Source organism: Falco cherrug, chromosome 2 (assembly GCF_023634085.1).
Source record: "Falco cherrug isolate bFalChe1 chromosome 2, bFalChe1.pri, whole genome shotgun sequence".
Taxonomy (NCBI): domain Eukaryota; kingdom Metazoa; phylum Chordata; class Aves; order Falconiformes; family Falconidae; genus Falco; species Falco cherrug.
In genome coordinates this window covers 34,610,292-34,636,450 of record NC_073698.1, presented here as the reverse complement: position 1 = coordinate 34,636,450, position 26,159 = coordinate 34,610,292, and the positions used below count along the sequence as shown (strand labels likewise).

The 26,159-nt window shown below is 42.5% G+C and overlaps 1 protein-coding gene across 1 annotated transcript; it reads right to left on the bottom strand.

Moving 5' to 3' along the window:
* Window positions 1–357: 357 nt before the first annotated feature.
* Window positions 358–24,934, bottom strand: OLFM4 (olfactomedin 4). The gene is made up of 6 exons (XM_005433267.3): window positions 24,854–24,934; window positions 22,597–22,674; window positions 18,752–18,904; window positions 12,352–12,564; window positions 11,268–11,421; window positions 358–3,585 (listed from the first exon to the last, which is right to left on the bottom strand). The coding sequence occupies exons 1-6, from the start codon at window positions 24,932–24,934 to the stop codon at window positions 2,792–2,794; spliced, it is 1,473 nt and encodes a 490-aa protein (XP_005433324.2). The 3' UTR covers window positions 358–2,791.
* Window positions 24,935–26,159: the final 1,225 nt, after the last annotated feature.

The following is a 26,159-nucleotide window of genomic DNA, read 5'->3' as shown; positions in this document are numbered from 1 at the left end:
ATCGCAGTTCCTGTACTGCAGTTCACTGTGTCACCGCGCAGACAGATGTCCTCTCCTTCGGGCTCTGTGGCCAGTGCTATTTATGTTCAATATTGTTTATATACCCCAAAACCTCCATGGGGAGATGCCAAATCAATAGGCCAAGAGTTGAAATACAGTCATTTTGTGCCTTTATTTTTCTGTTTTTAAAAGGACAATGGTCTTTCTACAATTCTGCAAAGCCTGTTACAATATTAACAGGAACGCTGCTGGGGCCTCGGGCTCACTTATGTGCCTCACTTCCCACCATACCTACCCCTCTGGGGCTCCCCCCACACTGCCCAGGACCCCACGCCAGCCCCCTAGGGCTGTCAGCCCCACTGCTGCAGCAGCAGGGCTGGTCTCCAGGTCCCTGCAGCCCTGCCCTGCCAGGCCGTGGGGACCGCCAAGCCAGGCTCACCCGTGGGCCCATGTCCCAGCCCAACCTCAGCCTGCCCCTGTCCCCAGGGAGGTGCCCGATGCCCGGGGCTGGAGCTGCCCTGATGCTCCCCAGCTGCCCTGCTGCTGGCACAGTGGGCAGCCATGCCATTCCCACTGCCACCACCACCATGGAAGCCTCTAGACCTGAGGCTGACTGCTGTGTCCAAAGGGGAGAAAGCTAGACCATGAGGACCTGTCCCCAGGGAGGACTTGAGAATCCCAGTCCACTCACTAGAGTCAGTCACTTCCATGCTGACACCCACTCCCTCCCTAAACGGTGGCGAGCTGAAGAGCCTCAAGGCCCGTGCTGACAGCATTTCTTGATAATAAGTGGAAAGCTGCGCACCTTCTGTGACACACATGCAGATATAGAGGGAAAAATATTTTTGCAGTATTTTCTTCTTCCTTTCTCAGCCAAATCCTTACTTGGGCTGTTATGGATTATTCACACAGCAGCACCGCCTGTGCTGACTGATCAGATTACTGCATCAATGCCTCCATGGCTTTCAAATTCATTTCACAGGTTTCCAAGAAACAGATGCTGATACCTGATAAGTGGCAGCACCTGGCTTCAAAATGTGTCATCATTTCATCAGCCTTCAATATCTCAAGTAACATCTCAGCTTTGATGCAGAAATGTTACCCTAACCAGCTAACATATTTCTGTGTGGGGAAATAAAGCTCCTTTTACGTACTTGTTGACATACTGATTCACACTTCTATGTTGTTCACAGAGCTACTGAAGCACATGGAGCCCAAGTGAGTGCAATGGTCCTCTTTCAAACATTTGGTGCCCTGGCATCCCATTGCATCCCAGAAGTTACCTATTTGTCACAAGCAGCTTTACATTGCTCTATAGCACAGCCGAGATTCTTTGAAAATATATTTTTTTATTTAAAAAAAAGCAATTGTTTGCATATGTATTGATTCTGATTATCAGAGGACACAGACATGATTGCATAGGTAACAGAAGAAAGGAACCACATGAACCACTTTCTTCATCATTGTAGAGCTCTGAATTTCAGATTTTCAGCCTGCTTTCTGACATGATGAATGTAAGACGTTACAGTGCACACACTCAGAAACTGTTACACAATACCTGTTAAAAAACCCAATACATATATCCAGCTAGCTTGACCAGACTTCTGTTTTCCACAAGACCTCTTACCTTGCTGTAAGACAGAATTACCCAGGGAACAAATTGGACCCTACACTAACAAGGCTCTCAGGAATCTAATTACAGAACTGCAAAAATGTTGCATAGAGGCACATTAAATAACACGACTGTCATTCTATGGCAATGCATGATATACACCTAAAGGCCACTTGTGGCCAATAAAGTCAACAGGAGGATTTACATCAGCTTACAAGAGAATAAAGGAAAGGAAAACAGAGTTTGTTCCACTGTACTGCCAGGAAAATGGGGCTATGGTGACCGCAAAGCATGGCTAGATTGCAGTAAAACCATTCGTAAGGCCAGGTTTAGGCACACAGAACTGCTAAAGGCAGCAGAGTGGGACAGAGGGAAAGCTGGTGAAAGCCCTGCTGCCAGTTTCTCCCTCACAGTCATTCCAAGAATCCAGCCTGGTGCTGTAGCAGCTTGGGAGAGGGTTGAGCTGCTAGGAAGCAGCTGCAGGTGGGGGCCCAGGTGCAGCTGTCCCACTGCATCAGTGATGGTAAGGGCAGTGAGCTCTGTCCCTGCCCTGACGCCTTCTCTTCCATCCCTGTGGTAGGACTTCAAACAGCAAAGTGCACTTCCACCCTCTCTCCTGAAGCCTTGAGCCAGATACTACTGCTTCCACTGAACAAAGAGGTTGCTGTCTTCCAACCAAGTCTACTCCCTATACTATTTTAATCCTTTGACTAATTCCTCTGAGGCCTCAATCCACTCTGCTGAAGATCAGTGAAAACTCATTCTCATTTTCTGGGTGCCTTGCCAGTGTTACACTGACAAATACACATCAGTGGGTAATTAACTTCTTGGTCAGTAGATAGCCTGTGTCCATCGATTCCTGTTAACAAAATGCACTAAATCTATGCAGTAAATCTACCCTTAGAGGAAGGACAATCATACAGCACCAACCACCAATAAACACCTATCAAGACCTAAATAACCCAGTAATGCCAAACACTGCTGCCAGCAATACTACCGACCAGAGTGGGCAATTCCTTTAGAGCATAAGTATATATATATATATATATATACAACATCCACAGACACAGTACATCAGACCAGATGAACTCTAAACTGGCAATAGCACTGGCTAAAGCTGTATTGGATCTCTTGGTTTAGTTGCTGCCAGTTTTATCGCATGCTTACGTCACTGAACCACTAAGACTGAAAGGTCGTATCGTACCTTAGAAGGTAACCATCGTTGTAAACATACAGTCTCTGATCTGTGGGGTTATAATCAATACTCTGCACTGTGTCCAATTTTTTATCCATAATGACACTAATACGACCTTCTTGGCCAGTAGCCGTGTCATATGTGTAGAAGATTTCCTCTTTCCTAGTGTTCATTGGCCTTGTGGCATACAGAACACCACATACCATGAAAGCATTGGAAACAGATGGTTTGTACTGTCTTGTCTGCCAAGTATTTACCACATCAAGTGTGGTCTCATTGAGTTTGCTAATCACAATGTTGCCCATGCTATGTTCTGTTGAATATATTACCCATAACCCACTTTCATCCACAGCAAAATCCATGTCTTGCCATGAAACACCTGCATAAGAGAAACGGTTACCAGTAACAGCATCTGGAAGCTCCTTCCTCAAAACCATGGTGTTTGTTTTTAAATTATGCTTCACCATATGTCTTGAATTATAAGCATGATAGTACAAATAATTATTATAAAGGGCAGCACCACTTCCTTCCCCATATGTTATTCTACTTTCATATATGGGTTTAAACAGCAGCAAATCATCAAAGGAACTATAAATTCTGTAGTATTCCAAGTATATCCCATTCGTGTTCAATGGTGCAACCCAATAGACTTCCCTCTCTGGGTTAGAGGGAGAGTAATCTCTACCCCAGGAACCATATTTGTAGGAAAATCCTCTCCAGTTCAGCTTTACAATATAGGGCTGGCTAACATTCAGCAGTCCACGATGATTGCAGCTACCTGCAAATGAAGAGAAAAGATCAGGTTTTCCAAATGTCATCATTAGGAGAGAAGTTTTGCATACTGTACCTCTAGAGTGTGTTTACTAAGGATTAGTTTTGTGGCAAAGCATAGGCATAAATGCATAGCTTTATGTGTAAGGCTCATTTTGGCCCAAGGTCAGCAACCGGATGGCACTAAGTATTCCAAGTTGACTCAGAAAGTTAGTGGGGAAAAAAATAAAATGCATATTATTACGGCTGTTGGGGGGGCGGGGGGAGAAAAGATAAAAGGCATCCATCCTCATGATTAATTTGCAGAAAATAAGTGCTCACTGTGCTGTCCAGACAAGGGACAGAATTCTGTATCTACCCATCTGATGTACCCTAGCCTGATGCACTAGGAAATCCCTTGGAAAATAAAATTTCAGAAGCTTTTTAGGTTATTTTCTACCTCAGTGGAACTGAGAGCATAAGAGACAGAGGGAAAAGAGAGAGAAGTATCTGATTTTTGTGTATTTCACTTCAGAGGGGAAGGAAGGAGCAGCAACAACAGTAATTCCAGAGTCACATTTCAGATTAGCATTCTGCTGTCAGAATTACAGCTTTACAACAGTGCATCACAGCCACATGGTGCCTTCCACCTCCGGCCCTCAAAGAAATCTGCAGACAGTAACAACCACAGCCTAGGAAATGTAGACAGATATTAGTCCAAGTTCATGTGAGGCAACTCTAAAGAGACTATGACTTCAAGCTGAACCAGAACAGCTCTGTTTTCCACATATCAACTGTGAAGCCATTTCCAGGATCATGGAAATAAAAGAAATACTTTCCTTTTACTTCTGGTGAATGGCTGTGACATTACTGTTTCCTGATAAATTCTCAATATTGTAAAAGTCACTGGTGGAAAAAATCCTCGACTCAGAAATGCCCGTGGGCTTTTAATGAGTCCAAAGCCGCCACTGGCAAAAACCAGCATGCTTTTTTCCAAGTGTTAACATTAGCTTTTTGTATTACTGCCACAAAAGTGTCCCAGATTTTTCATTGTAAGGATATGTTCACCTGAGGTAATGAAGACAGAGATGTCAAGTGACTGGCACCACCTGACAAACATAGTGGTATTCCAGTGCATCCCAGTCCAGTGGGGTGCTCTAGTCACTCGACAGCCTTCCTTATTAAAGGTGGAGTATGATACGAACAGACCCAAGTTTCACATGTCAATTAATGGCCACAACTGTTTGATATTAATAATACCTCCCTCAGCACAGGAACTCCTTGCATCACCAGCTATGGTATCAATGATTAAAGTCAAACTTACCTTTTGAGGTTTTAATACTTTGCATGGGTACCATGTCATGATTGCCTGACAGCTTGTATGAAAAGAATGGTTGTTTGTACGCTCAGTCATATGAATGGATGTCTAGCATATAAATAATCTATGTCTTAGCACAAAGAAAAAAGAGAAATAACAAAGAAAGAATTTACCTTTGCCCTCAAAGCTGGCCATCCCTAAGCAAGGCCAGACGATACTTATAGAGCTGAACTGAAAACTCCTAAATCCACCGACATAAAAAGCTCAGGAAGCATCTTGTCCTCAAAGGCATCCTAGTCTATCCCACTGATTGAGGGAAATGCAGAGACAGACCAATCTGACGTACTCTACTTGGAAAAGGTCTGGGAAACGAGATATTTGGTGGAAAACAGACTGCAGCAAATGCAGAGAAATCTTGTTTTGATCTGTTTTGCCCAGGGGAAAGATGTTCTGCCTCCAGGGGAAACCTGTGGCCTGAACGTTAGAATTGTCTAAGCAAAAGGGTAACATCTGTGCCAATATGTACAGTCGAGCTGAGCAGTGAAGCTCTCCACATCTCCTCCTTTCTCGAAATGTAGTATTTCTCTCCTTCTGCTACATAACACCTTCACCCCTCACAGTTTTGAGTTGTCTTGCACTAGTGGCTTGGGGGACATGTGATTCACCTGCAGCCTCCCCTCAACATCTATGAGGACGGTGGGGAGCAGCTTTATATTAAATGCAAATTGGTATGCTGAGCCCCTAGGCCACGTTGGCAACTTTCTTGGGGTCAGTATTGCCCATGGGAGCAGCTCTACATTAATGAGTGCCCAGCTCATGGCAGGGAGGGTGACATGAGTTGTGAATAATCCCACCTCCTCCCCCAACTTATTTTGTGTCCTGGGATTCTTGCAGCTGGAACATGGGATGACCCTGGTTGAACACTGCTTCCTTCTGTGCCACCAAGAGTCGATGCAAATCAACATTCCTGGCTCGGAGCAGATGAGCATTTAAGCATGCACTTAAGTGCTTTAGAAAGGATGAGGCCCTGGAGCAGAAACCTCATTTCCAAATATAGCACAAGGAAGGCGCTGCTGTATGGCTAGCCAGGCTGTATCTCTGGAAATGGCACGTAGCATGGCTAGTAACGCGGCCTCAGCACTGCACACAGATACCAGTGTTTGGATGTGCTTATACTTCAACCCATGCAAAGAAAGAAAGCTAAGGCAGACAGTGCAAAATGGCTTGCAGCCTGCCAACTCCATAAATCAATTTGAACTGTTTTTTTCTTATAGCTCTATTATGTATTGTTACCTCTGGCACGAGGGCTTCTTTCAAGCTGGTGACATATTGAATATGTTACTGTGCTTAAATCACAATAAACTTATCTCAGAATTAAATGGTTATTAAATGCTCTAAAACTCTTGATTTGTTTAGAAAAATATAGTGCTGAGGCTTGCAGGTAGTGAAGCACTGCTAAGCTCATCTATATGCGACCTCAAATAATTTTTCATGTCATTAAGCACAACACAATTCCAGATTTATTTTAATAATTCATACATTGTTTCATAAATAAAAAACAAACGTGTGTTCAGCAATGAGACCTTTTTTTACAAAAGAAATAATAAATTATTATTTCTTCCCTTAAAGAGATCTCTCTGCTGAACACTTGTTTGGTTTTTATTTATGAAACAATGAATTATTAAAATAAAGTTAGAAGCATGTTCCGTTTTAATGACATCAAAAATTGTCTGAGGTTTTTATAGAGTATGTGCTTGATTTTGATTTCTCTGAAAACTCTCCCAGAATTATTATCTTTTTAACCAGAAAACTCTGTGGTAGTCAGGGGGTGATCTGTCTTCTGCACAGGTTCAGAAAAATTCAGTGTTGTTTATTTAATCTAAACTTGCCTCCCTGTCTGGATCTTGGGGGGAGGGAAAACGCACAAAGGAAACAAAGTGTCATGTAATTTTGTAAATATTAGAAGGTACTTGAAATAAATCCATATGCATTATTCAAACTTTCAAGTTTTTAACTCCTTTCTCTGCTGTTTTGGGCCACTGATAAATGATGTCCTGGTATTTCTGCTTTCCTTTGTTTCATGCTTATGTAGCAAGCAGGCGAGAGGAGGACAATACAGGTACATACACACATAGTTCTCCTTCTCCCTACATAAAGAGCCAGTATCTCAGCTCAGTTGTTTACTAATCCTTCTGATTCATCAGAAAAGGAGCTGGCACTTTGCTGTCAGGACTGGAGGGAGCCTGACTTGCTCGGCTAACAGGCTGCAGAACTGAGCATGAGACATGAGTATGAGGTCTTGCTTTACCTGCTTCACTCTGAAGCACTCACAGACCACATCAGCTTCTCACTCCAACAATACAGGTGTCAAGAAAACTCCAGCAGCCTTCCCCCACCAAGCAGCTGCATCTGATTGCAGAAAAGAAGGGACCACGGTTTGCCTATGCAGCCAAAGATCATGAGGCAAGGTGTGACCCACATTTAAAGGAACTCCCATGAGGGGCACAGAGACAAGGAGCAGGCTGGTGATACACTCTCACACATGCTCCCAAGCACCAGATGTGCCTTCCTTTCCCATCAGATGAACCACTGCATCCAGATGTGTGAGCTGTTACGAGCCTTATTATGGTTTGAGACACTGGAGATGGTGCTGCTCAGGGAAAGGCTCATTCCTGACACAGGAACCCACACAGATACCTCAGTCTTCACCAGTATCATGGGGTGCAGACACAGGCTGACAGCTGTGTCAGAGAAGATTTACGTTGTCAGTACCTAATAGGGGATGAGGTGAGGGGCTGGAGTTCATCTGACCTACCTTCAGGCAACTAAAAATTCAGGTGCCTCATCTAAGCTCCCTCCATGGCCAATGGAGAAATGCATGTGTCTCCAGGGGCTGTTCAGGCAGTCCTGGAGAGAAGGCACTGGCCAGCTCTTTTCAGGTGCCTGTGGGCATGTCTCCCTCTTTATGTATGGATGTATTCATTTCAAAACACAATCCAAAACACTCAACACAGACATCTTGGGAACACAGCAGGTAATATATAAGGTAAAAGCGAAATCACTCTAACTAAGACTCCATTACGATTGCCTGTGTTTCAGCATTAGGCTACACCAGGCCTTCCTCCTGCTGAGACCTATTCATCAATAATTTGAAATCCTTCTAAATTTCTAAACGTATAAAAGCCAGAAAAACCAGCTTTGCTCTTTTTTTCCTTTCTTTTTTTGCCTTGGAGAGTTTCATCTGACTCGCTTCTCCCTGCTGCCTCTCTCAGATCATTTCAGGGAGATGTGACAAAGAAGCTGCTGCGGAGTCCTTAAAGAACCATCCTGGGGTCTTTTCTCACTCTACCTGCCCTGATGCAGCCAGATGAGATCAGCACAAAAGAAAAATGAATGGATAAATGTTTCTTCCTGCTGGAGTGAAGAGGAGAGAGATGCCAGAAACTGCTGCAGACAGGAAAGCCAGTAATGATGGTGAGGATGATTAACTAATTTACTGAGCTCCATCTCAGACACTCAGACACCCACCTCTCCAGTTGGAGGGTAAGGCAAATGAAGACCAGTGATGTATTACTGCTGTGTTGTTGGAGAACAGGCCTGCTCACTCGGAGAAACACGGCAGCAAAAGCCTTGGGGGACAGAGTCAGAGGGGCTGTGTACTACAGCACTGAGAAGCAAGAAGCTTTAATTAAACTTGCCTTTAGACTCATGGTCTTAGGCAGCTTGGGGATTAGCCAAGCTTTCTCTAGTTTATGTTGACTACCCAAAATATGTAGGAGAGAAGATTAAGGGGGAAAGAAAACGCTATCTGAAAACAGGACAAAGAGTCAGTTTAATAGAAACATTATAAATATAATATGAACTAAAAGCAGGGCAAGGCCAAATGGTTTGGCAGGAATTCAAGGCAATCAGGCTTGCAGAGAAAAAGTATGGAAATTGTGTTCAAATGCATAAATGAGTGCTAGAGAGCTTCAGAGGCCTAGGTGTGAGCATCCATGCAAAGCCTCCAAAATGACCATCTAGAAAATGCAGCTCTCTCATGTGCTTACTCCATCTCCCCAAGCAGTAACATCTTACTACTTCTACTTGTTTTCAGATACAGTCTGCAGGACATGCAATTGCTCTATAAAGTTCTCTGCCTAGAGAATACTTGCTCCCTGCCAGGCACACAAAGTCAGGATATGCAAGTCCTGCATTGATTAGCAGGGGTCTGAGCCTACATAACACCTGGGTTATGTGTATAGCTGGCATCACCCAAAAGCCAGGAAACTTATCAGTCTGTGGAAGTTGCTTTGTGCCAGCCTCAGAGATCACCCTCACCCTAAAGGTGGCCATGGCAATATGCCCACACCCCCCCTACAACTCCTCTGGGTTTCCTACTGCTGTGGGCAAAAGATAAACTCACAGGCAACACCAGAGGATGTGCTCAGCTGGTGTCAGTGGTGGTAATTCTCTGGAAGTCAATGGAGCTGTCATTGTTCATGCCACCCTGGGGTTTTGACCTTCTAGGTTATTTCCCATTCTGTGGTTCCCACACAATGTATGCCAAGATGCCTGAGCCAGCAGTGACCACACAGTCAGCAATAAGGCAACACTAAAGCAATACCATTTTAGTCCCAGATGAATTCTATTCACCTCCACACCATGCCCTGAGAAACAATGCTAAATAATTCTGTTAGGGGCACAGCCTTATGCAGTTACATTTACCCATCCCAGAGCTATCATACTGCTCTAGACATGACTTGCCTATTCTGCATGGAGCTGCACTGTCCCACTCTGGGAAAGCCCCTGTGCCCCACAGATGCCCACACCAACCACCCAGGCATAAAAGCAGCCCCTTTCTCCATCACTCATGGAAGGACATAGTATTCTTGTTCTGGAGCCCAGTACTTTCTCACCAAAACAAAGGCATGCTGTAGGCTTGAAGAGAAAGAGATTGTTTCTTTCCACACACCATCACCCTCAATAAATCAATAAGATGCCCTTCAAACACTTTTAAAACATGGCTGCTTTTTTTTTTTTCATTGAAACATTTTAAGCCCTTCCATAATGAGCACAGAAAGGCCTTGAGGTTTTGCAATGCACAATTTTGTTTCAGCTTTTCCTCCTGCCTGATCCCCAGACAAGGTGTTACCCATGCACCCTGTCAGAGAAGTGAAGCAGCTGCATGCACCACCACGAAGTCCTACAGAGATCACAATAGGAAAGGCTGCTGACCCTAAGGGAAGCTTGTATTTCCGCCTCTCACTTTTCCAATGAGATGTTTGAACTAGCTGACCCCAAGGTGATAAGGGGTAAATGTTGGTAGGTGCAAAACTGTGCTCCTTGCAAGCAGGACACCACTCCTTTTTCATGGGCTCTTCCAGCTGACTGCTAACAAGCTTATGTGGAAAAGCAGGATCCTTCCCCTGGGTATTGTATACAACAGAGCACTTTCTCTCTTACAGTACCCTGTCAAAAGGAACCTCCTGTGTATAAACAGGAGATCAACACAGTTTGAAAAATCTTCCTGTCTGTTGGCAAGTGGGATGCTTGACCTGGCATACCTAAACTATTGTTTCCTAAACAGTTTGCTTCAGTGTATCGTATTTGACTCTCAACATTTCTCTAGACTATGATTCACTCACAATGTGATTTTTCAAACTGAACACAATGTCAAGACAAAAATCATTCCTGTTGCAAACTAATTACCACAAGTCCTGTGACTTTTGACACTTTTGTATGAACTGCACTCTAGGAACTACTGATCTAAGCCCCAGAACATAACCTTTCCTAGTTAAGGAAATTATAAAATCCTAGTTCCTTTGAAATCAGTAATACAGCTCCAACTTACTTCCCTGAAACCAGAATTTCCCCCAAGGTTCTTGGCCTTCTGATTTAGAGGAATCTTTTGCCTGTGAAGCAAAAGTAATCTTCATGCAAAGCTACCTTCCAGAGCTTGCATTCCACAGCTTTAGTACATCAACTGCTGCTCATACATTTCCCAAGCAGCATTAGAGCAAAATTGCCATGACACAGGTCACTTCCACAGGAACCATTAAAAATCAAAGCTGGTCAGAAAAAAGCATAGCTTCCCCCCCCCCCCCCCCCAAAAGGTAATTGTTTTTAAAAAGAGAAGGAGGTTAGAGATTTGCTTTTCATGCTGCAGGTGATAGGAAGATCACAACTTTTTCCCACTGAAAATAGCTACTGTGTCTGGAAGAGTTTGTTTCCTGCCCTCGTTTTCCTTTTGAACCTGTTGATGAAACATCAGGAGTGGTCTGCTCAATTTTTCAAGAGCTAAGTAGTATCGTTACAATTGTATTTAAAATTAACAAATGGAAATGTATGAATTCACTGTTCTACCCATATATTACGTTGGTTTTTATCTGATATACAACAGAAATGCTTACCTGGTGGGAAATAAGGGGGTATTATAGTTTTGTTTGTGGCCTCTTCACACTCTTTCAATCGATTCTGCAGAGACACAATTTGTCGACGAATTGCAAGGACATTGTTTTTGTCCAGTGATTCTAGTTCATTTACCAGTATAGTCAGATTTGTGATCTAGAGGGAAAAAAAAAGATGGCAAGTTTAAATTTCCATCAACTTTATTTAACAGATATTTCCAGGCAGGGTTGATCATACCACAAAAGATACTACAGAACAGGTTTTAAGAAATATCGCTAAGAATAGGCCTTATCCTGCTAGCCTGAACTTTACATTTCCAGCAGAGGTATGTGACCATAAGGAAATGCTTTAACACTCAGTTGTATAACATAATGCAAAAATATAGTGTTATTTTATAGCTCATATAAAAGTATCCAGTAAGTCTTAGGCAACTACTAGCTATTATATATGAAAAGTACTTATTACAGCCTTACAAAAGTATCTGGAGATTTTTATTTGTAAAGATAAATAATGTTTTCAATAACATCCTTGATGACCTAGAGGACAATGGAGAAATGATATTTCACTTTCCATCTGAAGTAATTATTCTCTCTAGGTGAGTGATTAACTACAATTTTGAAAAGATGATTTATAGTCTGCTGGGAAGGTGATAGTCTTTCCCAGTTCTTGATTTCATATTGATTGGGCCATTGCCCTAGCAACCAGAAGCTAATTTTTTAATTATCTACATTAAAGCACAGAGGCCTTCAAGCATGGGGGTCTGTAAATTGATATTTATTATAATAATTCAATCAGCTTATATGCTTAATGCTATGCAAAACTGTTAATTTTCAGGCAGATACTTGGCAAAAATACAGTGGTCTCCATTTGTTTGGGGGTTTCTTTGCTTTTCTGTGCTCTGTATCAAGGAAAAAATGTTAATACATTTAAGGTCAAGCTTTCTTTTAATTTATGCTGATGAAATGCTAAAGTAATTCCACTGGCTGCAGTAGAGACAGGCTACATTTCCTCAACATAAACACTAATGAAAGGATAGACTATCTATATATTTGAACTCTCTGTGGCTAATTAAGACTTTGGCAATACCTCCAAATATATTTGCTCAACAATGACATTGCTTCCAACAAGGCTGGATTTCAGCTGAGTGACCAGTCTCTCTAGGTCATTGATTTCCATTTTCAGTAACTGGAAGTCCAGTTCTGTGTAAGATACACTGCTCTTCTCCATATGCTCCACTCTGATGGTTATATTAAGGATTTGCTGCTGATATAGTTCAATCATTTTTGAGTACTCTTTAACCTTAAAGAAAGAAAAAAAAGAAGGGACATATTCATGTCCAGGTTAGCAAGTACGACAAGTCTGTTTGTCATCTTCATTGTATTTCTGAGTACCCCATGCTTAACTTCCACATACTTGACATATATATTCTTCACATACACTACATAAATGAAATTTGCATCACATAGAAGAAAAAAATGTGAAATTTAACCCTCATTTATTGTTGGCAGTTCCACATAGTCCCCTCAGGAACGCCTGGGGATAACTGAAGGCAGAATTTCACTTGCAGTCCTCCATTTTTTTAATTCTTTGCCAATATTGTCTCTGTGAGCTAATTTTATCCTCAGTATGCCAAGAACATACATTGGTGAAAATTTTATTAGGAAATCTGCAGTGTATTATCTCACAAAAGAAACCCAAGGAGGCTGAAAAATGCAATAAAGGATTCCCATGTTTTTCAACTTCATTTCCTATTAACTCTGAATCTAAATAGGATTTTACCCTGTGTACATTTGAATTGTGTCAAAAGTTGACAGAACTGGTTTGCGGTTTGTCTTTGGGTGGGGGGAAAATGTTTAAACACAGTGTTAAAAATTAAATCTTGTTTAAATGAAAGTGTAAAATATATTGCAGGCTTTAGCTAAAGTAATTTACATAGCAGCCTTTTCAGCCTTTGAACTGTTAAACAGTTGTCCAGATAAATATATTTTCACAGATAGGTCTACTGAAGTAAAGGTCACAGCACAAACATTGTTATGCACAATGTTAAGAATTTTATATGGATTTGGGACATTCCTTGGAAAATGTTATCTCCTTGAAATTTCTCTTCCATATGCTTCATAAAAGTCATGTCTCTTTTCCCTTAAATCAATATAATTATATCACAAGAGGTAAGAAGTAGAAATAAATACAATTAGTTTGTTGAACCAGTAACTCCATATTTATACTCTCAGATAATATTTGTAGTACAAGTCCCTCTCTCTACAGCACTATGCCTTCCATAATTATTACTTCTTCAACTGAAAGATTTTTAGGCCACATCCTCTCAATCATTTTCCCATTATCTTAACATGAAATTAAAGTAATTTTTTTCCCCATTGTCTCTGGAATGGTGTCTAAAATCCTGTCATGGTGTGAAGACCACAGACTCCCTCTTTTGCTGTTCTGGCAGCAGTGCTTGGGACAGGGTCCCCCAAAAACACAGTTATCAAATAATTCCTTTCAAATTTGATTGAAGCCCTTCTGTACCAAAGAGGACGTATGGGGACTCATGGTGTGGAAATTCATGAAGGACAGAAAGGATCCTTTAAGATCATAAGATATTCAGTGATGTGACTTAAGAAGTAGAACTGCAGGAGAGAAGACCCTGTTTTCAAAAGAATAACTTTCAATAGTGGCATAACTACACTATAAATCTGAAAGAACCCACTACCAAACCTCTGCATGCACATACGTAACATACACCAAACCCAGGCTGCTCAATCCCATGCATTTAAATCCGAGCTTGAAACAGATCTTCTGTTCTAAATGTGTGCAGCCAGACTTTGCGCTGCTCTGATACGGAAACTGGCAAGTTTCCATAAGCTGCAGCAGAAGCACCCTGACTCATAACACTGAATGCTCTAAATCTCCTGGGTCAAGCCAGGGTAACTGAGCTATTTGTTACAATTAAGAATAAAAAATAATAACATATAAAGACTTAGACCTAGTTCCTTGTAAGTGACTGGCAACAGAGACAGCTGGGATCCCTTTTTCTAGCTGTCACCATCATCTGCTCAGGAGGGAACAGTAGCAAAAACTGGACAACGTTCTTGGAAAAGCCAGATGTAGTTGGACCTCAGACTTTCCTTGATCACCAAAATCAGATTGGAGTTGGATATCCTCAGAAAAAAACTTCTGAAAAAAGTCTTCAAAGGGTAATGTTTAGACTGTGTGTCTAGAGCAGGGGTCCTCAAACGACGGCCCGCAGGCCGGATACGGCCCCCCAGGGTCCTCAATCCGGCCCCCGGTATTTACAGACCCCCCCACCCCCCCCACCGGGGGTTGGCGGGGGAAACCAAGCAGCCGCAGATGGCTGCCTGCCACTTCATCCGCGCGCCGGGCCCCTGGTTAAAAAGTTTGAGGATCCCTGGTCTAGAGTTTGCACAACAAAAAAAGAAAGAATATATGATTACAGCCTGAGAAATAAAAAGCAAGCCCATGTCTGAACAGAACTGCACTGCTGTGTGAAGCTACATATATCACATAGGTATTTGGAAATCTATCTAGGTATTAATAACCTTTCTCATAGTAATACTAATAGCAATAATAAAAATAACAATAATGCAATTAAGACCAAATCTACAAACCACTGAAATAAACAGACTGCTGGAATTAGTGATGGCTACTCACTAGTGAGAAACCTGTGAATTTGAAGGTTTCTCCTGGGTCCTGAGCCTGGACAGAATGCTGAGGGCTGGAGCAAGGCATACATAGTTATTTCAGCCCTGATTGCAGAGTGCTGCAGGTCACAGACCTGAAGTTCTCCTTCCACATCAGAGGGTTTTCATTCAGTCAACCATCTAGGTCACTTAAGGACATATCAACACCATCCAGTGGAGTATAGATGAGAGATATATACAAGTTGAGCCTGCACTAGCTCCAGCACTCTGCAGTGCTCTGTACAGCCACACCAGCATCACAATGAACTTAAGCTAACAGCTTCCCTGACAAATTACTGGACAAATACCATTTTCTCAGCAGTGCTGCTCTAACAGGTCTACGCTGCCTTTGCAGACAAATCCAGCACATACGTCAAGCATTGCAATGCCCTGTGTGGACATCCCCACCTGCTCAGATTTGGCTTAAGAGCTTCTGTAATATAGAAATACCAGTTGAAAAAGGCACATGGTGTTGCTCTGTTGCTTGGCAGATACGTTTAAGCAGCTTGTACTGTACCCTGCTCTTCCGCTGCATCTACCTGTTAGGGACTGGCTGTTGTCTCTTGACAAGCTGGCACAGAAACTCTGTGCATATCCCATACTTAGCGATACAGACCAATAAATAGTATTGATTGCTGCCACATGTGTCATAAAAGCCTAAAGTGAGGTATGATGAGTGCATAGGGCCTGTCCTAGCCCTTTATAGGAAGAGAATGGAGCCACGTGAGGCATACATAGGAAGAAAATTCCTCAGTTTCAGTTTTTACTCCTTTCCGAGCATTGTCACCCTCATGGAATGAAAAGGGCAGGAAAAATCTGCAATGCTCATTTACTGTGTCATTTACCTGCAATTGGTATTTATCAGAACAGGTTTTGCAGCATGCAAACAGACACTTACCCAGCATGCATTTGGAGAGTACAGAAGAGGGAACAAAGGTGCAAGATGAAGATGTAAAAGAAAAAAAGTGGGAGGACTGAGGGAAGATAAGAAAGAAGTGACAAAACCAGCAACTCTATAAAGTCACTCAGCCCAGGACACTGGCTTTGGGCAGGCCTGACTTCTACAGACCCGTAAGAAGCAAGGTTGGCAAGTAGTCTGCAAGCTGACATCAAGAGGAATTCCACTGTGGGTTAATCTGTTTTGAAAACAGCTGTTCCTGGTAGAGGGCAGGCATGGTTTTTTTCTCCTGTTTTTGTTACATGAGGATGTTATGGCCGTTGTGAGCCAAGTTCTGAACGGCACTTTCTCTCCTTGGGATCATGTGCTGATCCTGTTACAGAGGTGTCCTCTCCCCTCTCCTATTGAAAGAAGCAGCCAATTCCTGCTTTGCTTTGAAAGGTTAATTTTCTTCTGCAATCATAATTATGCTGGCAAAGGTTGATGTGACAGGGGAAAAATTATTCTGGTATTTTCAGTCTACAGTTTGTACTCATTTGGCACATGAGAGCATCTCTTTATCTGTGAGCTTCCTTGCCTGCTGATTCTATAAAAGGACCCCCTTGCTTTTTGAATTAGCCTACAATCAGGCAAAAGGTTAACGATTCAATCAGGTTGTTTATCTGGGGCTTCTAGGACATGGAAAGCATCCTTAAGACGGTCCAATCCTGCAGCTCTTACCCAGGGAAAGCTCCCATGAGCTTCAAAGGGTGTTTTAGAAGGGCAACCAAAGCACAGATCTTCAGTCAAAAAAGGAAGTACTCAGTAGAAATTCCCAGCCCTGTGGTGCAACTAGGTTATGTTTGGCCAAGATTCCCTAGGAATTTGCTCAGGATTATCCCTAATAATGATCAGTAATGAGAGCTTGGCTTTCTTCTATTTCATTATTTGCTTCTTTCTGAGTATTACCATGACTAAAGTAATATGCAAGATTGTGTAAGCATGATTTTTCCCACAACGTGGAGACTCATGCATCACAAGATCTCAGACTGCTTAAGTTCAGATATCAATAGGGCAGTGCTTGACAGCTTTCTTCTTTCTACAGAAAAACAACATCATAACTGAGAAATCTTACACACACAGTTATACCAAAATGCAATCTGTTCATTTTCATTTCTGACCCAAAGTGTCTCTTTGCCTATATCACACCAAAGTATATGTCACACTTTATCTAACTAGATGCATTGTAACACTGCTTGGATGATTGGTGTCGACAGGACGAAATTCAGTGAAGCCTGAGTTAGGTCGAGTATTTTTGCTGTCTGCAGGGAGAATTGAAAGCCGAGGTCAGCATCTACACAGTGGTACACTGCTGGGCACCTAAGGATGACAACACAGTTACACCAGTTGACATCAGCTGGCAACCTAGGCATTAGGTTGCCATAAAATCGTACCTGAATTTAGGTATCTATAGTAACTTGTGTCTTCATATGGGCAAGATGACTGAACTCAAAGGAGATCTGAGGTTGTCCACTCAAGGAGGTCAGCAGTACTTCTGCTCTGCAGAACTACATGGCACTATCAGATAAGTCACACATCCTGAATGAAACATGCACCATTCCAAGGAAAGTACTGGTAAGGGACTGGTTACACCGGGGCCAGTGACTGGGAAAGCTGGTACACAAACACCCTGAAGAATCACACCAACTTTCTGGCTGGGAAGCATGCCCCTGATCCTGCCTCGGTACAACTAGCTTAAAATGCCAGCACTGACCACAGTGGGAACATTATGGGGACCTGAAATCTCAGCAGTTTTCATGGGTCACTCACTCTGAGCTAACCCTCCATGCAGGGGCTCAGGTAACTCCTGTGCTTGGAGGCAGTGGGGCTTCTGTCAGCTTGCCCTTCATATCCCTGCTGACAGCTGAATGTGTTTCATTGTTAGCTCTAGTTCTTTCCAAACAAATTATTTGAACTGAAAGATCTTACCACAGGATCCTCCGCCTGTTGTTGTGGGTTTTATGCACAACTTCTTATCTGTTCTTGATTATACCAGAGGAGGGTTATGAATATTTATGGTTAGAATTTATAATTTAATGCTGTGCCTTTTCTGCTGATTAATTCAAGGACACTTCATTTCTTAAGATGCTCAGTTCCTGAAGAAAACACTTTCTGCTGGACATCTAATCTGAATCCTGAATATTTATCCACTATCAAAAGTCAAAGACAGATTTCTGTCTTCACAGGCAGCTTCACCCAGTACACTGCAGCATGTGTAGGTTTGCCTGAGTTCCTCAAAAAATGGATCTGAATTCATGCAACAAGCAGCCAAAGTACTGAAGGTATGTTTGTCTTCAACAGCAATGCATAATTCAGCAGTCTCACTGCCACAGCTTCAGATGTTGACAAGGAAGATATTTGAGTTTTTAAAATTTGTTTTAATCTGTGAGAGCAGAAGAAGTGAAGAGGCAAATATTCACCTACTTCCTCACTCTGGGCTGTGGTGACCTTTCTCCTCTTTCCCTTCATTTCCCTCCTACAATCTGGCTGGCTTGATACAAATAATAACACATGAAAGAGCAGGAGGCTTGGCTTCCTATAGCTCTGTGTAGCAATCACAAATGAATAAAACTGTGCCAAAAGAGGAAAAACATAACCATTCTTCCAAAAATGCCATATGCCTCTGGCTACAAAGGCCTAGAAAAGAGACCTAAGGATATTCAAATGTATGGCATGCTACAATGTCAAAGATTAAATCTCAAGTCACCCTTCTCTTCGTTCTTACAGAGCCCTCTTTCCTGCTGTTTAAAAGACACATCACAGAAAAGGGCTGACTGCTGTACTTTCTTCACAGGCAACCATTTTTCAGCAGATATACAGTTGTTGTATTTATGAGAAAAGAACACCTTACTTGAGAAAGCTCTATCTCAAATTTCTCCGAGAGCGTTGCGGCTATAATTTCCAATTGCTCAGCCTTCTGCACTGGAAAGGTGGTATCCGGCAAGTACACAGAGCACTGACAAGTTCCCTCGTCATCCATAGTGCCAGGCACATTGGCAAAGAGCTGCAATAACAAATAGGTAAGGAAAAAAGTGTTAATATTATCCTTTGAATTCAGTAGCTAATGTCTGACAATAATATGAGCTGTGACAACCATGAGATCAATAACTTCGTTGCTAGACATCTTTCACCTTTTTCTGCCAAGGAACTCAAAATATCTAGCAATTTTTTATGACTCAGTCTCATAAATCTTTCTGAAAATAGTTAAATGATTTTACCATTGGAAAAACAGAAGTATATAATAGTCCTTCCTTTCCCAATCTTGCAGACAATGTTCCTAAAATAACGAAAAAAATTTTACAGCAGATAGAAAAGCACACAACAGCAGGAAAATAATAACTTACTAAGTTAGGTCTTATAGTTACTGTTCTGTTGATCTGAATTGATCAGATCATCTAGTCATTTCCATCCATAGAGATGAAAGCACCAAAACAGAACTAGTAATGGGGAAAGTTTTGAAAAGAAAAATGCTCCATTTGAAGGTTTTCAGCCTGCCTTAGCTGACAGACATATGCATTTAATTATGCACAGCTGAAAGGTGATGAATTAAATGCGCAGGCTCAGCCTAAGGTAGAGATACTTATTTTGCTAGAAAACATTGCATGTAACATCCACCCACCACAGCCCACCCACCCACATTTGTGGACAGTTTGCAAGGTGACTGCCCATGCCGTTAGCATGAATTGCCTGGTCCTGGTTGTTTGCATGCTCAAAGCATCACCATTGGAGCAATGTGTATGGTGCATGCAAAGGTCAGGGCTGGCAATTCATGACCTTGCCATAATTTACAGCCGAAGCACATAATTTCCTATAAGCAATGGGATGCATACTGAGTGTGTCTGGAGCAGTTCCTTTTTGTTTGTACACAAAACTCTTCCCCGTTCATAAATCTATCACAAATTTATTAATAAAGACATTTGATGTTACTCTAAAATATTCTGGCACACACTTCAATGCAGCTGCATATTTTAAAGCTACAGATTTGCTCTTTAAATACTCTTCTTCCTATAATCTCTCCGCGTGCCTTGCAGAAATCCCGGTGTTATTTATGTGTTTTCTCCTCTCTCCCTCTTAAAAATAAACAAGCAAACAAAAAACTATCTACTGAAAACTGACATTGCAGCACTTCTTCCCTTGCTTTTTCACAGTGATTTCAACCAACATCCTCACCACCAAACCAGCCCAGAATATGCAGTGATGACCAGCAGCAAAGCTGTCTTGATCTGTGAGCCCAAGAAGAGAACAGCAGCAAGCAGGAATGATCCCAGTTCACACTTCTGGCAACCTTTACCACAGCCATAACAAAGAGCATGCATCTCATTTTGAAAGAAAGCATGAAAAGACATTTTATCTGTAGTATTCAAGCACGACGGGCCTTAAAACTTCAGTCATAGACAGACTGCCGAAGACATTTAATGTGAAAGGAAGCAAAGAAGTATCTCGTGGCATTCAAGCATTTCCCAGCACATAACTTTCATTGATTTCCCTGCAAGGTGGTTATCAAAGCCAAAGGGTTCCTAAGTCACTTAAATGCTTCTGCACCTCTGAGTCCTCTGCGTATGGGCATAACTGGGATGGCAAGTTCCTCAGCAATAACAAAAGAAACAGAGAGGGGAGGGGGAAGAAACAAAAGAAGAAATAAATGTGGTTCAGCATCTTCTAATAAGACTGTTGTGCACTGGCATGCTCATTTTTTGTGTGGAAGGTATTGTATTTTATCCTTTCTGTGTATAAGACAAATGTAACATACACGTGTATGTGTATACCTAGAGAGTATACTATACATAGTATAGCATAGTGTGTACTATACATATGTATATACATTACCATACATATATAGTGTGAACTATACATTGTATACTCTGCAATAAACTACAGCCTTGACTATATATAGCCATCAGTTTATCTAGAGATACCACGTTTATTTCATGTGCTAAACAAGCCATTCATAAATGTATTCAGATGATCTCCCCAAAAAACTCCAATTTGTGCATTTAAGCTCCCTATAAAAAACAATCATTATATTCTAACATTTGTGTTGGGAGAAAGCCTTGAGTAGAAGGCAGAGCTTCACTGCAGTAATTGCAGCTTATATCTAAGCCAAAAAACAGTTTCCCCGAAGGAGCAGACAGCCTGGGCACACAGAACTGCTTCTATTCTTCCATTGACATTACAAACATTGGGATCATGATGTTGACAAGACCAAGAAGCAATGTTTAGTTAAAAGCCCCTTGGGTCAGCAAGCGCTTCAATCAAAATATAATACCAGTCAAATGACAACCACGTACCAAAAATGCCTTCCCTCATCCTGTAGAAAAACGCACAAGATAGGCTGTTACTTCTGATGGAGTTGTATGTTTTTTAAAGTTTAATAATTTATACGGAATGCTTAAAAGAGAGCAAACTGTCCTAGCCTACAGCAAGGACTTACTTGACAGCAACATTTCACTCTGTAAAATTAAGCTGTTACAAATACATATTTGAAGCTATGAAAAATGTTCCTTTCCCACATCCCTTCAATTTAAGGGAGTAGGAGCCTTTTTCGAGTTACTCGGTTTTCTGAAAAATAGGAAATTTATTCAGCTGCCTAAATGTGGACTTAGGGTTACATCCTCAAAACAGCCTAGCCATTTTAGTACTTAATTTCAGCTGCACTGTAGCCCAGCGGCATTCACAGCTCTGAATTAGCTACTCCCTCATCCTAAAACATAGAATGGGATCCTCAGAAACCACATATCAGGGACAGAGGCCACAGCAGGGACAGAGACCACCTCAGCTGGACAAGGAGATGGATGAGATTTAGGTTCTGGTACTGAGACTCGGAGAGAGAGTCTCCTGACTCCATTTAACTTTCTAAACCCTCCACTGGAGGCAGAAACTTAACTCTGTCTCAGAAGAGGTGCCTCCACACATCCCAGGTGCCACACTAGGCTAGCCTGGACAATGAAGACCTGCTGTCAAGCTGTCTTCCATCTCCAGTCTGATCTGGAGCTGTGCTTTGGAAAAACTCTGTTCTTGATACTAGGTTGCAGCACCATTCAGAACAAGTGTGTCCCATTGAATCTGCTCCAAAGCGAACACGTTATTAAGCAGCCACTGACAGAGAGAGGCAAAGAAACCAAACCCTGAAATCCTTAGACCATGGACTTGAGCACTGTGCCAGAGGCACGGAAATCAGATTCAAGTCCCTGTATCAGCAAATAATTGAATAAAATTTCAGCCAAGTAGAATAGGGAGAATGAAGATTTTCTCACTCCCAGCAACCACAAGTGGGGACTTCTCAGAAGGTAAGTTTCAAGGCCCTGTTTTGGTTTACATGAGAGGACAGAATTGAAAAGAAGTCTTCCCCTTCCTCCAGGAAGGCTGTAACCACCAAACTGTTCGGTACATTGCCATCAAACCCCCACAGCCCCAGCTGTTCCATGTCTGGGGTTGACTTCAGTAGTCACAACAGTCGTGGCAGAAAACTGGATGTGACTTGAGTCATTAAATGACATGGCAGCAGCACTGATGATTTGGGGAATCTGCTACTGCCTAAAATGTGGGATACACAACACCTAAACTCTTTTCCTGGGCAGCCTAAATGATGTACCTATATCAGGGTCTCTGAGTGACTGTGTAGCATTTAAAAAATGGGACACAAGCTCCTAATTTTGCTCTTTCCTGGACTTTATTGCAGAACAGTAATGGTTATACCTTTGGGGGAGCGTGCGGGTTGCCAGTCATCTTGCTAGACTGAGTCAGATGTGGAAGCGTCATATCGAGACGAGGGGTCTAAAAAGCAAAGGAAAGCCTTTTTCAGTGTGAATTCCTGTGTATGGAACTGTCCCTTCCCCATCAGCTAGCCCCCATCCTGCAGCTCCAAAGCACTTTGATTTTATTCTTGGAGCCATCCCCAGCAACAGTAAAATTAATTGGCTTATCTGACCTGCTGTTGAGGCAACTAACGTTTCCCCGGGCACATTGTCACTTCACAGACACCTCCTCTTGAAGAAAGGCTCTGTGTGACCAGTGCAAGGCAGGGGACGTGCAGCCTGCTCGGGAGGTGTGAGCTGGGGCTCTGACAGGCAGCCCTGGCAGATTGCATGGCAGTCTAAAATGACAGTACGGTGTCCCTCTGCCCTAAATCCGGAGATTACTGTCCTCCCAGCAGGAATGTCTGCTCCTTGCCACCCAGCCCATGCTCCAGCCTCCCAGCACAGGACTCACTGCCCCTTTCATGCCAAGCTGTCAGGCTGTGAGCTGTGATGGCTGGGACACGTGTCCTGCTCTGCTACTAACACTACAGAGGGGACAGCATCCCACCGCGGGGAGGGAGCACTGGCAGAAGCCCCTGCACTGCCAGGTCCACCTTGGGAGTCCTACTTAGCAAGGCAATATACGTCCCCTTTAACTTTCATCTGTGTCTGGTGCCGGCCTTCCTGACACAGCAAGGAGACTGGCTGTCACTCTGGCACTGTACTGTGTGTCTCCAAAGGTCTACTGTGTCCCCCACGCACAGTGTGCACAGCATGATGCAGCATGCTGTCACCCATAGTGGGGTCTCACCACTAACTGGGAACTGCAGCAAGACACCCTCAATGTCAAATGGTGTGACAGACGGAGCGTCAAATGGGCTTCTCCTGCAGCGGACCCCTGGGTCTTTCTGCATTTCCCAAATCCCAGCTGAAGCCCAATTCCCGATCCAGGGAATGGTAGGAAAATCCAAATGGCCAGCAAAGGGCAGGTCTATTAAAGGGCACAGTGTAAACAAGCTTTTGTAGGATGGTCTGTCAAATAAACCCATTTGAACAAATATTTGTGTGCTCATATGATCATACTGAAAATGAAGAGGGGCAGCTAGTAGCAATTAACTGTGGTAGGGCAAAAAGCATCACAAATTGTGTAAACTACACAAACTGGGGACTAGCTTAAAGCTAAGCAGACTGAGGAGAAGTGTCTTCCATATTAAGCTTTCTACCCTCAGCTTATCAACATTTATTTACCTCCGTCTTGACTTTTGTAACTTCCCATTCATTGAGCAGATAAAAGCACTTTCCCAGGAGATGTTAACTTCACTGCCTGCATCCTCAGTGCTCCCAAACTTAAAAAAAATGTAACTAGGGCACACAGGATTTTTCTGGCTGGTGACTAAACCAGACAAATCAGAAAGAGTCATTGGGAGCCAAAATGGTTTTTTTCCAAATTTTAACTAAAAAATACCCAAAAGCAGTCACTTTGGGTCAAACAAAGCCACAATGTTTCTGTTTCGTTTGCAGGAGCTTTTAATCTATTCTCAACCTTTTTCTTCTGATAATTTATGCCAAATTTAATTTTTTTTAAAAAAGAGGCAGTACAAAATTAAAACAAATCTTTCACTAATGTAATTTTCCAAAGTTTTCTTGTCTCCCTTCCTCCCTGGATTTGTTGTTGTTTTTGTGGGTTAGGGGCCTTTTATTCTGGTTGATGGCTTTGATTTGAACTTCTCTTTTGCCCAACTAGATACAGTTTTATAAGGGAAGAGGAACACGACCCCACAAAAAACATCCAGTATGGCTTTCATGTGCCTGGTCACAGAGTGTGACAGCAATCATGCAACTAGGAAAGCCCCCACCTCCCAACTCCTTCCACATCAAAGATGTGGATCCTTTCCTGCTATAAGCCCTTGCTAATTAATTAGAAGCTACACCGAGCATTTAATATCCACTCAGATCCTCACTGGGAGTTGCACTTGTCTAACCAAAGGCAGAATTTGACTCTGATTTTAAACCCGTGCCTCACTTTCACATGTATTATCCAGTCCCTATACATTAGTTGCAGGAAGAATGGAGGAATACTTTATAAACTTTCTCCATGCAGGGATCTCAACATTTGCCTAGTAATTTTCCAGTAACCTAAAAGAATTTTCAGCAATCTAAATTACATGGGAAGACAAGAAGGCACCAAAGTGCAGGTTGTAACACCCCCATCTTACCGCTTCTGTTGTTGCCGTTGCTCTAGCCAGAGCATTCATGCTTTGCACAAGCAGCAGCACAGCCACCTGTGTGTGCTTCATCTTCTCAGCCAGCAGATGTGACAGCAAAGGGACAAAGGAGGTCTTTTATAGTAGAGTCTGGGGATTTCCCCACCCAAATCTTAAGGAACTTGTGTGATATTTTTTTCAAGTTTTTGGATAAGTGATATCATGAAGTCATGCAATAATAGGTGTCAAATTACTAACGTACAAAGAACATATGAGTTACCATCAGAAATTAACTACATCCAGTTTCCAAACAGGAAAGCTTTCCCATAAGGGCAGTATCTAATCTTAATCTTGGTTATATAAAACATCGGGTGTTTATTTGCTAGGATAGGTAGATAGATATTTCCTCTCACTGTAACTTAGTCACAAAAATTCTTATAGATCCATTTAAGTTATGCAGACAATACAGGTCTGAGTGATATTTATTACTTCTTATAGGTACAGAGAAGACCAGGTCAGGTTAGACTGTTCACACACCAGAAACATCGTCCCCTTTTTTTGAAGGCCCACGGACTTTGACAATACGTAAAATGCACAAGGGTCTCTACAGCTTTTCTGTTCCCTCAGTTCTCACACAGAACAGGTGGGACACAATCAATCTTCTCCCATTTCCTTCTCAGTAGGTTTATGTCTTGTACACTAACACTATGTACCCGTTAATGTTTATTCATGTATTAACACTGTGTACCCATCAATGCTTACTCGCTCTCTTTTCATGGAGCTGCATGCCAACTGACCACAATGTTTCACTGTCCCTGCCTCTAGAGCACTGATCCACAAAGATAAAAAAGGCCACAGGCAATGTCTAGTGGGACCCCCACACTCTCTAACTGTACCACACTTCCCCGCATGGCAGGCAGTGAGCTGCCTGCAGTTCCCAACGCATCCAGCCCACCACAGGAACTCCCCACTTCCAGCAAGCTACCACCTTGGAGTAGTCAGCTGCAAGCCTCCACCTGGCACAAGACTAAAATTTCTCTGCAGAGTTCTGTGGATCACTCGGAAAATGAGCTAGGTGTTTGAAAGGAAGGTTCCAGTTGGGACTAAGGGAATGGCCACGTCTGTGCACCTGTAAAAGAAGTCAAGAATTCCCTAGACCAAAACATGTCATTTCTTGGCCCTTCCTGCACCTGTATCATCAATGAAGCATTTCCCTTTCCTTCTTCATTTTGTCAGATTTAGTTCTTCTACCAGGTCAGCAACAAAAGGCTGCAGTTGTGTGTAAGTGGCAGAAGTGGTTAGGAGACCCTTATTCCCT